Below are 12,106 nucleotides of genomic sequence, written 5' to 3'. Positions count from 1 at the left end.
ATCACTATCAACAGCAGTCTTTGGAACAATGTTGGAAGTTAAAGATTTTAAAATACATTTAAATCTGTGATTTGCTAGAAAAATCAGATCAATTAGTTTATGGTATCTATAAAATTTCACTGTTGTTACTATCCACATTTTCTTCCTTCCTTCCATCCTTCCTCACTCCCTCTCTTCCTTCCTTCCTTTCCTTAGGACACCTAGGTAGAATATCCATTTTATCCAAAGTAGCCCTGGAAAATATACCTCTGAATAGAATCAGTGGTTTATAAAAGTGCTAAACATGAGCATGGTTTTGGAGCAAGTGGGAATTGCATAGAATGGATAGCAAGGAAGTAAATATTTCCTAAGAATCTACTATGCACAAGACATTGTGCCAATACTTGGCATTGACTAGTTTCATGTCTAATGGTCCTTTTTTCCAAAAGATTATCTCTCTTTCAAATATGATTTATAGCACATTTCTGACACACCACAATTTATAGTAACACTTTGTAAACATATCAAGATGAAAACTCATTTAGTTGGAGCTATCGGCTTAATTTTTTTTAACTTTTCATTTTTTTTTTTTTTTTTTACTTCTCTGCATGAATGACATCTTGGTGTCTAATGAATGCACTCAAAATTAATTAATGCACATTACTAGCCTTCTCTTTTTTCTCGTTAGCTGGCAACCAGAAGCAGAAGTGCTGAGGGATCATTATGTTTCGTAACAGGAATGGCCCAATGGCTGTTTTTGTTACTGCGCTGTTCTGAGGCACCGTCCTCCTGGGTGCCCAGCCCTCTCTCACCTCTCAGGCAGTTTGGGCCTTTGTAGGGTCTGTAGCAATCACACTGGTAATTCAGCCACAAGTTGATGCAGCGTCCTCTGTTTTGACAAGGTTGTCTTTCACACCAATCCCTTCTCACACAGCCTGCCTTGACATTTAGAGACGAGCCAGATGAAATGGCCTCTGGAGTAATGTGATTCGAATCAATTTTAACGTCTTGGAGACAGCCTACAAATGAAGGTGTGGATGGTATATTATAGAGGTTAAGCAGAGCAATGACACTGCTGGCCGTTTCTCCGGTTTCTCCAGGTAAACCACCCAAAAAGGCGTTTTGAAAAGCACATATTGATTGATCACTTTCAAATGGAGAAGGAGCTTTCATGATGCATTTCTCCTTACAAGAGTTGTCAAGTAAAGTAAGGGTCACAGCCTCTGCAAACATCACCTCCACTGAATGCCATTCTCCGTCGCTCGTGTTGTGGGAAATGTAGAGGAGCACCTTTGACTGATTATTGACTTGGATTGACAAGTGAATGTAGCCACTTAGCAACTCCAACATTATAAACATGTCCCTGTTGCCTCGGAAAAGTAGGAGGGCCATTGGCTGAACAGTCTGGAACCTGAGGGCTATGTGACAAGCTAAGCCCTCTTCTGTAACTGGGCCACTTGTGATCCACAGAAAGCCATCGCCCTCAAAAGAAAGTGTGGTGACAAGTTCACACAATGACCCAGTGTAGCCAGAGGGACACAGGCAGCTGAATCCATGCTGGCCATCTTGGAAGTGAGGGATGCATATTCCATTATTCAGACACTGGTGATGGGTACAACCCAGGAGAATATCAGAACAGTTCCTTCCTCCATAAAATGTTCCCGAGTGGTTATCAAATGGGCAGTGGCAAGTATAATGACCAGGTAAGTTCTCACAGGTACCACCATTTTGGCAAGGGTTTGAAGAGCATTCATCCATGTCTTCTTCGCAGTGGATCCCTGTTAAATAATAAAGAATCGGTTGAAATTGCGTATGTTGAGATAAAAAATACAAGTTTCACATGATTTCCATGTATGATCTGTGGAAGTGGAGAGCTAGCTCAGTTTTAGGACAGTAATAGAATAATATGTGAATAGTTTTCAAGGAAGTTAAAATTGATTATATCATTCTGTGTGTGTTGTGCAGACAAGTGCAATCATGGAAGACCCTCAATTCTTCCTCTAGAAACAGGCTATTTATCTAATATAGGGGTTGACTCAAACTACTATTGTCAGACATGTATGTGACACTCAGTATTATAAAAATGATAACAGAGAAAAAGCGATGCTTGATAACAAATTATTTACATGGGAATTCCATCCTCTGATACTGTTTATCCTGTCCCAGGCTGCTGATTTTACTCTTTTCTACTTGAAATTGGTGATTTTACCTCTTACCTTGTTTTTATCTCCCCATAATCCCTAAAACTAACGTTCTCCAGATATACAGATGGTCTAGACAACCTTCACCATGGACAGCTTCTAAGATGAAGAAAGGCCCTGTTTACTCCTGTGTACTCCTTTCCATAATTCCATAAACCATGAAATATATCCCATAACATGCTCTTATAGTTTTAACTTCACTTTCCTTTCCTCTTTTTCCTGATTCCAAGTCTCTAAGTAGAGAATTATTAGAATTCATGTAATGAAAGTAAGAAGAAGAACTAGAACACCTTTCAAGAGTGATGGTTATTGCTTTTCCAGTGAAGTTCAAACAAAGAGGTTAACAATGATTGACATGTATAGAGCACTGTCTGGTTTCCCCGACACCTTCATCTACATAATGTGTCTGTGGCTACCACATTCTTCTGAGGGTTTCAGTGTGGGTTTTCTCAGCTTTCTTTTACAGAAGATACTGAGGCTTAGAAAGACTGAAGCCTAAACTCCAAAGCACTCCCAAAATCTGGTTTCTAGGTTTTTAAAATCCAATCTGGCATCATCTGTTCTTTAATTGATAACTTAGTGCATTCTTACTTACTGTTATTACTAATACGTGTTCTTACTTTCCCATTTAATTCCCTACCTATGTATTAAAATATATGTATTAAAAACATATGTATTAAAAACATATGTATTAAATGTATGTATTAAAAATACATAAAATATAAAAAAAACATTAAGTAGAAAGTTTAAATTACAAAAATTTAATCAAAGGCTCTTATACTGATAAGGTTGGATCTGAATTTTAGCAAGGCTGTGAGCAGGTTACATTCATTTTTTTGTGTCCTGTTTTCTCATCTACAAAATGGGGTTAATAATAGTCCTGACATCACAGGGCTTTTAAAAGTTAGAATTAATCCCACATCTACATGATCATAAGATGATTGCAACATTGCTTGATATATAATAAATTATCAATCAGTGTTGGCTGTTATTAAGAAGTAATAATCAAAGGAAATACCCTCTAATGACCAAATTCAAACAGTACTATAGTCATTGAGAGAGACTGTGTGGAAGGTGTGGGCATATGGAGTGACCCACAAATTGCATAACTTTACATAATAAGCACATTAGGCTAGAATCTCATTACATTGTACTCTTCATGAGGGAAGAGAAAGTGTCTGTTTTATTCACCAAAATATGTCTAAACCATAGCATAGTGTCTTGCCCACATTTGACACTTGGTAATTTTTGAATTGAATCAATTTTGAATTGATTAATGAAGACCTTTGTAAGGTGATTAAAATATTTATAATGAATTTAATCTTAAACCTGAAGTGCTCTTCTTATGCAAATTTTCAGATAAACGTTTCCATTGTTAATCTTTGCCCTCTGCCATTACGTATACCATCTAGACTCTTCATAAGATTGTGTTATATTTTTACACTACTTGGATTGCCTTCACACAAGCTCGTTGATCAAAAGTATTTCAAGCTCTGTGAGAAGAGTGAATATTTATTCTCTTAGAACCTCCCACAGCAGCTCTAGAGGGCTGAGCATATATGCATTATGAAAAGCTTGATGAGCAGGAAAAGTAAAACCAAATTGAACTGATTTATTTGTTTTGCTTTTTTAAAAAAAAGATTTTATTTATTTATTTAGCAGACAGAGATCACAAGTAGGCAGAGAGGCAGGCAGAGAGAGGAGGAAGCAGCTCTCCGCTGAGCAGAGAGCCTGATGCAGGGCTCGATTCCAGGACTCCAACATCATGACCTGAGCCGAAGGCAGAGGCTTAACCCACTGAGCCACCCAGGCTCCCTGAACTGATTTATTTGTTATGTAATCATCCTTATAAGTAAAGAAAACTGACACAGGAATTATAGGCTATATTCTAAAGGAGTGTTTTAATATAAATTTAATTTAACCAAATTTATGAAAAATACAAATTTTTCATAATGGAAGATTTTTTTAAAAAAGATTTAGGTATTTATTTGAGAGAGAGAGAAAGTGAGAGCATGCAAGTGGGTGAGGGAGGGGCAGACGCAGAGGGAGAGAGAGAATCCGGGAGCAGACTTCCCACTAGGCATGGAGCCCCAATATGGTGGGGCTCTATCCCAGGACCCTGAGATCATGACCTGAACGAAAATCAAGAGTCAACTGCTTAACCAACTGAGCCACCCAGGTGCCCCTGTCTTGGAAGATATTTTACTTAAATTCGATTTTCATAGGATTTTGAGGCAAAAAAAAAACTGATCAGTAATCATTAATTAGGAGGAATAAAAAAAAAAACACATGGGTCATAATCAAAGCTAAGTACTTTATTTTTCCTCCCACTGTGACTTTACATACATTTAATTCAGGGAAGACTTTTCCTTCCCGGCTCTGTTCCTCCATCTGAATCCCCAGAGACCCCTGTGAGGCAGACATTGCTTCTCCTTTGACCAGCTGCCATCCCTGTGTCTCCCCAGCCCCTGCACTCTTGGCTTACTGAGGTTCTCGTCTTCACCAGCTTTCTCTGTTGGGGCTCCCTCGCCCTCTGACAGAAGCTTGTTGGGCAGGATCTCCTTCACACTGACTACTGCTTGAAATTCCTACCATGAGTTCCCCCCGCAGGCCTGGGGGCTCATGTGACTTTGACCTATGGTTGGAGGAGGGCACACTGACTTCCCTGCACAACTCAGCAGTCTTTCTCACTCTCTCTCTTTCCTGTTGCCTTACGTTAGATTGTAGATTCCTCCTGTAGCTAGAGAATCTGGTCTAATTTACCTCAAATTTAGGTAAGACTGGATTCTTCTTAAAGCAACTTGTTCTGCTTGGGGTCAGGATCTAGCTACCAAACCCTAAAACTGGGCGGTGGGGTACAACTCAAAGCACAGCAGCAAAATTCTCCCAAAAAACTTTCGTTACAGACTCATTGCTTCAAATTGCCTTTTAAGAACTGTCATATATACTTAAAATGCATAAACATTTCAAAGCCTAAAGCCTAGGATTTATTTTGACATTCTGCATCACAGTTTTGTTGTTGTTGTTTTTTGCTTTGGTACCTCACAGTGACCCTATCCTGACCTCTTAGTTGAAACTCCAGTGTATTGGTTTTTCAAATTTACAAAATATCTTCTCTGTGCCCTACCCTCCCAGAGGATGGCAAAGTAGAAGAGACATACCTGGCCTCAATATGCTTACCCTGATAATATTATATTATAATTACATTAGAATAACATACATATTTATGAAAATACAATGTAAAGAGCAGGTTCCCAGTGAATGTGTGGTTAATATGTGAGGTTCAAACTCAGGGGACTTCAGAGAAGATTTGCAGATTTGTCTCCAGACAGAGATAACTCTTGAGCCTGGCCTGGGTGAGGAAGGCTGGAAGGAGATAGGATTTAGTACAGGTTTTCGAGTATGGATCTATTTGACAAAAAAGTATGCAAAAATAACTGACTAAACAAAAACAGATCAATGGAAAAGCATAAGACATTTAGAAGTGATGGTGAATTTATCAATCTTGTTGGTATAGAGGATTTATGTAGGAAAAATCAAGTCAGAAAGATTAAATACAGCCAGCATGGAGAAGGCCTGGGGGATATACAGTTTTTATAGTTTTGCTTTATTTATTCATCTGTTTGTTTGTTTATTTACTTTCTGAATGCAGGGGGGAAAAACGGGTAATTGTTGAATGGAGGACCAACATGGTTTCTCAAAAAGATCAGTGACACAGGGACTTGTCACAATAAAATGGGAAGAAACCAGACACAATTAGACACAGAGACAGCTACTAAAATTGTTCACACCTAAGACTACTAGGGTCTGCTACAAGATATTTGAGTCCTGGGGCACCTGGGTGGCTCAGTGGGTTAAGCCTGGGCCTTCAGCTCAGGTCATGATCTCAGGGTCCTGGGATGGAGACCGGCATTGGGCTCTCTGCTCAGCAGGGAGCCTGCTTCTCCCCACCTCTGCCTACTTGTGATCTCTCTCTCTCTTTCTGTGTCAAATAAAATAAAGTAAAACAAAACAAAACATTTAAGTCCTTTAAATTTCCGGTATTACTCATTCATTCATCCTTGGTCAGCAAGTAGGGGCAAATGGTAATCCTTTCTTCTCTGTTGCTTATTATATTTTTTCTTATGATTCTTACAGTTAATACATTTGATCTTTCACAAAATAACTACCAATAACTTGATCATGTTTTTCCTTTAAGTATAAGCAGAGAAGCTAAATTTTAGATTTTACCATCATGGACAAAATTTTAAAAAAATAATTTTAAAAAAGAAGAGAAAGCCTGTAGTAAGTCTAAAGCATATAAACAGAATTAGATATTAAAAGTAGAATAATGCACAGTTATTTGTACTTTTGCCTTGTTTAAAACCAGTTCTATTAACATCTCCAATGTAAAATAAGGTCAGACATATTTAATTGATGAACCAAGCAAACTAAAAGTGGGAAACAAGATTGTAACTTATTTTATTGGCTATTCAACTGGCTGCAGAGAATAAGATCTGCTGTCAATCAAGATAAAGGGATTAGGGATTACCTGTGTCATTCAATCTTCTTAATGGGGCTTTAGTTGACAATGAATTGGTTATTTATGTCCATGTACTTAGAGTATGAAGTGGATTGCTTGAAGCTTACTGTTGTTTTTTTATGTGAACCAGTTTATTTAATTAACTGAAAACTGTCACTTTATTTTATTTTTCTAAAGTTCTTTTAGTTTGGTATCTGGTTCTATTATGACTATTTCAAAAATAATCATAATAGGGAAAATTTTTACTATCTGATATATCCCATATTTTCATCAGAATATATAATATTAATGGATCAAAAAGATATAGACTTTGTTTAATACAAATTATCACTGACTATTAAAATGACTTTTAGTTCCATTCTCACTTTGCTGAAAGTCATAGTTAATAAAATATCTAATAAGAAATTATTTCTACAAAAACTTGAATACAAATGAATCTCATCTTTCTCTATTTTAATTGATTGGATATTTTTATTTTAATAAATCAAAATCCAAGAAAAAATGGAATATAAAGACCAAGAGTTCAGTGCATACGTATTTCCTTTACTCATTGCTTTGAGTGAATTTATTTCACTCGAAAATTCAAATCTTCCCTTGATAGTAATATTTATCATATCATTAACATAAATTGTTAAATAAACATCTTAAAAACTCTAACAGTGGTATCAGTTAGCTTATATAAGTAATAAAAAAAAGAGTTACCTATGAGCATTGCCATTAAAATGTGAAAACCTTGTGTCTTGGATCCAAACATTTTTCTGTAGAAAGAGAGATCCATCCAAACACCTACTGGGTTGACAAAGCCAGTTCCTGATGATTTCATACCATTTCCAAAAGTGGGGGCTTGTTTTTCAATGTCGCCCTCTTTCTCTCAGGTAAAGTGTGTGGACTTAGTCTTGCCTCGTTCCCCTCCCAGACTGGGTCAGTGGGGCTTAGCATAAGACCCATTTATGCTGCTTACCAAGTAGACTTTGTTATATTTTTAGCTACTCTTTCTACTTAACACATGGTACCTCCCCTTTTCAAGTCAGACTTGTGAATGTTACTATGATCCTACACCACACATGGACATTATTATCCTAGAAAAATAAGTTTTGGGGAGTCGAATATGATTGGTATTATCTGGTAACTTTTAATACAGAAAATTAGAGCGTGGTTTCATTTTTCTTCACAACAATGGGAATGCTAGTAGGCTTTTTGGTTTTAATTTTTTTCTGTTTTGCTTTTGAATGAGTAGTTAAGAAATTCTGGGCAATTTCAAATCTACTAAATATCTATGCAAGGAATGAAAATGAGAAATTAAGAAAACAGCAGGAGACTTTCCTGGGTCTAATCTTCATTAGACTTCATTAGACTTGATCAGACTTCTCTGAGATTGTGCCAAGAGTTAATTGTGTGGTGCTCCCAGACTTAAACTCCATTTTCTATGAAAGAATAACTATTTTCTATTACTTTTATATATAATTGTATTTTATTTATTATTTTATATATTATTTTGTTTATTTTATTCATTGATTTTGATTTTTTTTTTTTTTCTGAGTTGCCAAGGACCTTCTCGGTTCTTGCTCCTCTATACAATCTTTCTTTCTTTCTTTTTTTTTTTCCAATTTATTTATTTTCAGAAAAACAGTATTCATTATTTTTTCACCACACCCAGTGCTCCATGCGAGCCGTGCCCTCTATAATACCCACCACCTGGTACCCCAACCTCCCACCCCCCTGCCACTTCAAACCCCTCAGATTGTTTTTCAGAGTCCATAGTCTCATGGTTCACCTCCCCTTCCAATTTACCCAAAAGCACATACCCTCCCCAATGTCCAAAAATGAACTATTGGGATTTCATCAAGATCAAAAGCTTTTGCACAGCAAAGGAAACAGTTAACAAAATCAAAAGACAACTGACAGAATGGGAGAAGATATTTGCAAACGACATATCAGATAAAGGACTAGTGTCCAAAATCTATAAAGAACTTAACAAACTCAACACCCAAAGAACAAATAATCCAATCAAGAAATGGGCAGAGGACATGAACAGACGTTTCTGCAAAGAAGACATCCAGATGGCCAACAGACACATGAAAAAGTGCTCCACATCACTCGGCATCAGGGAAATACAAATCAAAACCACAATGAGATATTACCTCACACCAGTCAGAATGGCTAAAATCAACAAGTGAGGAAATGACAGATGCTGGTGAGAATGCGGAGAAAGGGGAACCCTCCTACACTGTTGGTGGGAATGCAAGCTGGTGAAACCACTCTGGAAAACCGCATGGAGGTTCCTCAAAATGTTGAAAATAGAACTGCCCTATGACCCAGCAATTGCACTACCGGGTATTTACCCTAAAGATACAAATGTTGTGATCCAAAGGGGCACGTGCACCCGAATGTTTATAGCAGCAATGTCCACAATAGCCAAACTATAGAAAGAACCTAGATGTCCATCAACAGATGAATGGATCAAGAAGATGTGGTATATATACACAATGGAATACTATGCAGCCATCAAAAGAAACGAAATCTTGTCATTTGCGACAACATGGATGGAACTAGAGCGTATCATGCTTAGCGAAATAAGTCAAGCGGAGAAAGACAACTATCATATGATCTCCCTGATATGAGGAAGTGGTGATGCAACATGGGGGCTTAAGTGGGTAGGAGAAGAATCCATGAAACAAGATGGGATAGGGAGGGAGACAAACCATAAGTGACTCTTAATCTCACGAAACAAACTGTGGGTTGCTGGGGGGAGGGGGGTTGGGAGAAGGGGGGTAGGGTTATGGACATTGATTTTGATTTTTTAATAATTTTTATAAAGCAGGATACTCTGAATAGGTAACGTGTTTGGGACATACTTAGAGAAAATGGGTGATTGACTTTCTTTCTTTTCTTTTCTTTTTTTTTTTTTAATATTTTCTGAAAGGGGGACCTGAAGACCTACAGAGGATTCGCCTGGACAGTATAGACTAGAAGGTCACTGAGTCCCACAGACTACCACAGTGCCTGAAATTCTAACCATTAGAGAGCAATTTCTTCAGGCTGAGACCTTGTCTCTTGGAAGCCTTGGTAAAGATGAAAGTAAGACCTGAGAGGGGTGGTAACTATGTCATGAGGCTGTTGTTAGGGCTTTATCATGGACTAGTATCTGACCTTCAGAATATGCCATGGAACTGATGTCAGAGAAGTTGTGAAGGAAACCAGGAGATCAGGCGGAAAAGATATAAAGCAAAAGACACTGCAATAGTGTATTTTTTTCATTCATTTATTACTCATTCATCCTTCTAACAGATGCTGGATCTAGAGATGTGATGATGAGTGAAACTTGACATAGTCCTGCTTCATGGGGCATAGAGTTTAGTCAAGTATACAGTCGTAGGGAATGTTGGGCAGACAGGGACCCCGGAGACTGAAGGAAGAAGTTAATCCACTGGGGCTAGCTGGTGAAGGTGGGGTGGGGAGGGGAGGTGATGTATTCAGAGTTCTTATTAATGGATCATCTTGGAAAGAGTTTCTAGTAATTCTCAGAGATCCAGAATGAAGTAGAATAAATATTGACTAAAGATCAAATGAAAGTGTGTTTTAAATCCCAGCTTTAATACTTATGAGGCTATAAACTTAGGCAAATACCTAATTTCTTTAAGTTGAAGTTTCTTCATCTATGAAGTGGACACAGTAAAGTGCATTAAACAGTTATTTTTGTGTATACAAAATGAGAATTGTAAATGCTTGGAGCATAGTAGTCTTTCAAAATCATTTCAACAGGTTTTTTTGTTTGTTTTTTTTTTTTGCTTTGGGAGGGAGTGAATGTCAATACAAATTACTTGAATAAAAATATAAAAAGCATGCATGAACATGAACTTGTTAAAGATCATGAATACTCAAAACAAAAATAATGATTACCTGCCCAGCAGTTTTTTCCCTAACACAACCTCCCCACTTTCCTTACAGGTAGAACATGCTTCCCCCCCCAAAAGGATACAAGTGAGAAAGACAGTTTTTCACCTCCTCCTCTACAAGCTGCGTCATAGGCAAGTGATTCAATCCTGGTCAGTAGGACCTGGGAGGAGTTCTGCTAGGGGAAGTCATTCCTAATATAAAAAAGATATGCACCTGGAGGCGCCTGGATGGCTCAGTGGGTTAAAGCCTCTGCCTTCGGCTCAGGTCATGATCTCAGGGACCTGGGATCAAGCCCTGAATCGGGTTCTCTGCTCAGCGGGGAGCCTGCTTCCTCCTCTCTCTCCCTCTGCCTGCCTCTCTGCCTACTTCTGATCTCTGTCTGTCAAATAAATAAAATATAAAAAAAAAAAAAGATATGCACCTTTAGCTTGCACAGATGTGTTCCTGAAACTGCATTAGCCATGTTACAGCCCTAGAGGGACAAATCTAAAAAACATGCAAGATACTGAGAATGGGATCCTTGTTAAGTCAGATTTCATTGTGACCCCAAAGCATCTTAACCAATGATTTTACAATTACCAGGATCAAGAATGGTTTTTATAGGCTTAAATGATGCACTCTAAAAGGAACTCTATCAAAGAAAAAAATGTAAATTTGTACATTTTTTCCTTAAATTTTATTAAAGTTTAAACAACCTTAGAGTGCATTAAAAACTGGGTAGGACATGAGGGTATTAATTAGAAAAAATGGCAGGATGTACACCCTGGAAATGTACACTACAGTTGGAAACAGATGAATACCCAGCACCATGGATAGAGCTAAATAACATGATGCCAAATGAAAAAAAAAAAAAGGAAGAAAGAAAATGGGAACTTTAACACAATACATACATATTAACAAAAGAAGAATTTATATGAATACATGCAGACTGAAGTCTATATAGCCAATATATTACTGAGATTTCCAAAAGGAGAGGAGAAAAATATGAATGGGGGATAAAGGAAATCAATAGAATAGAATAGAAATAAAACAAGTAAGCGAAGATTCTCATGTACACTAAACAAGACAGTTTTCTGTAAACTGAGATGGCTTAACTCTTTTCACTTGAGATTAAACAACCACAAAATTCGATGGAGAAGACATAGTTTATCAGTTGAAGGTGGAGCAGTTTCAATTAATAATAAATTGAATAACAATCGATGATAATCAGCATTGACATTATGAAATGTAGCTTATGGTTTACTTTCATATATATTATCCCAATTTTTTTGGAAGTATGGGGCCATGGTGATACAGCTTCCAAAATTTTATACAGCTCTGAGGCTGTCACCGTGGATGACAGTTTCTAGGATCAAGGAAATGCTAATCCCTCTGTAAGTCTGGTTTTGATCTCAAAATATTCATATTAAGTTTTGAGTCCTTCAAGAGGACAAGAGGCACACTCCAATAAGGAAATCTAATAGAACAGTAAGTTTACTTGAAATCATGTCATTAGAGAAATTCTTGA

At 37.4% G+C, this 12,106-nt stretch overlaps 1 protein-coding gene across 1 annotated transcript in view; it reads right to left on the bottom strand.

Moving 5' to 3' along the window:
* The window catches only part of CRB1 (crumbs cell polarity complex component 1), a 147,907-nt gene that overhangs the window by 49,879 nt on the left and 85,922 nt on the right, over nt 1–12,106 (bottom strand). The window contains 1 exon segment of the mRNA XM_044267540.1: nt 792–1,757. Coding sequence (XP_044123475.1) covers nt 792–1,757 — 966 coding nt within the window.

Source organism: Neovison vison, chromosome 10 (genome assembly GCF_020171115.1).
Source record: "Neovison vison isolate M4711 chromosome 10, ASM_NN_V1, whole genome shotgun sequence".
In the NCBI taxonomy this organism is placed as follows: domain Eukaryota; kingdom Metazoa; phylum Chordata; class Mammalia; order Carnivora; family Mustelidae; genus Neogale; species Neogale vison.
This window is presented reverse-complemented; position numbering and strand designations above follow the sequence as displayed.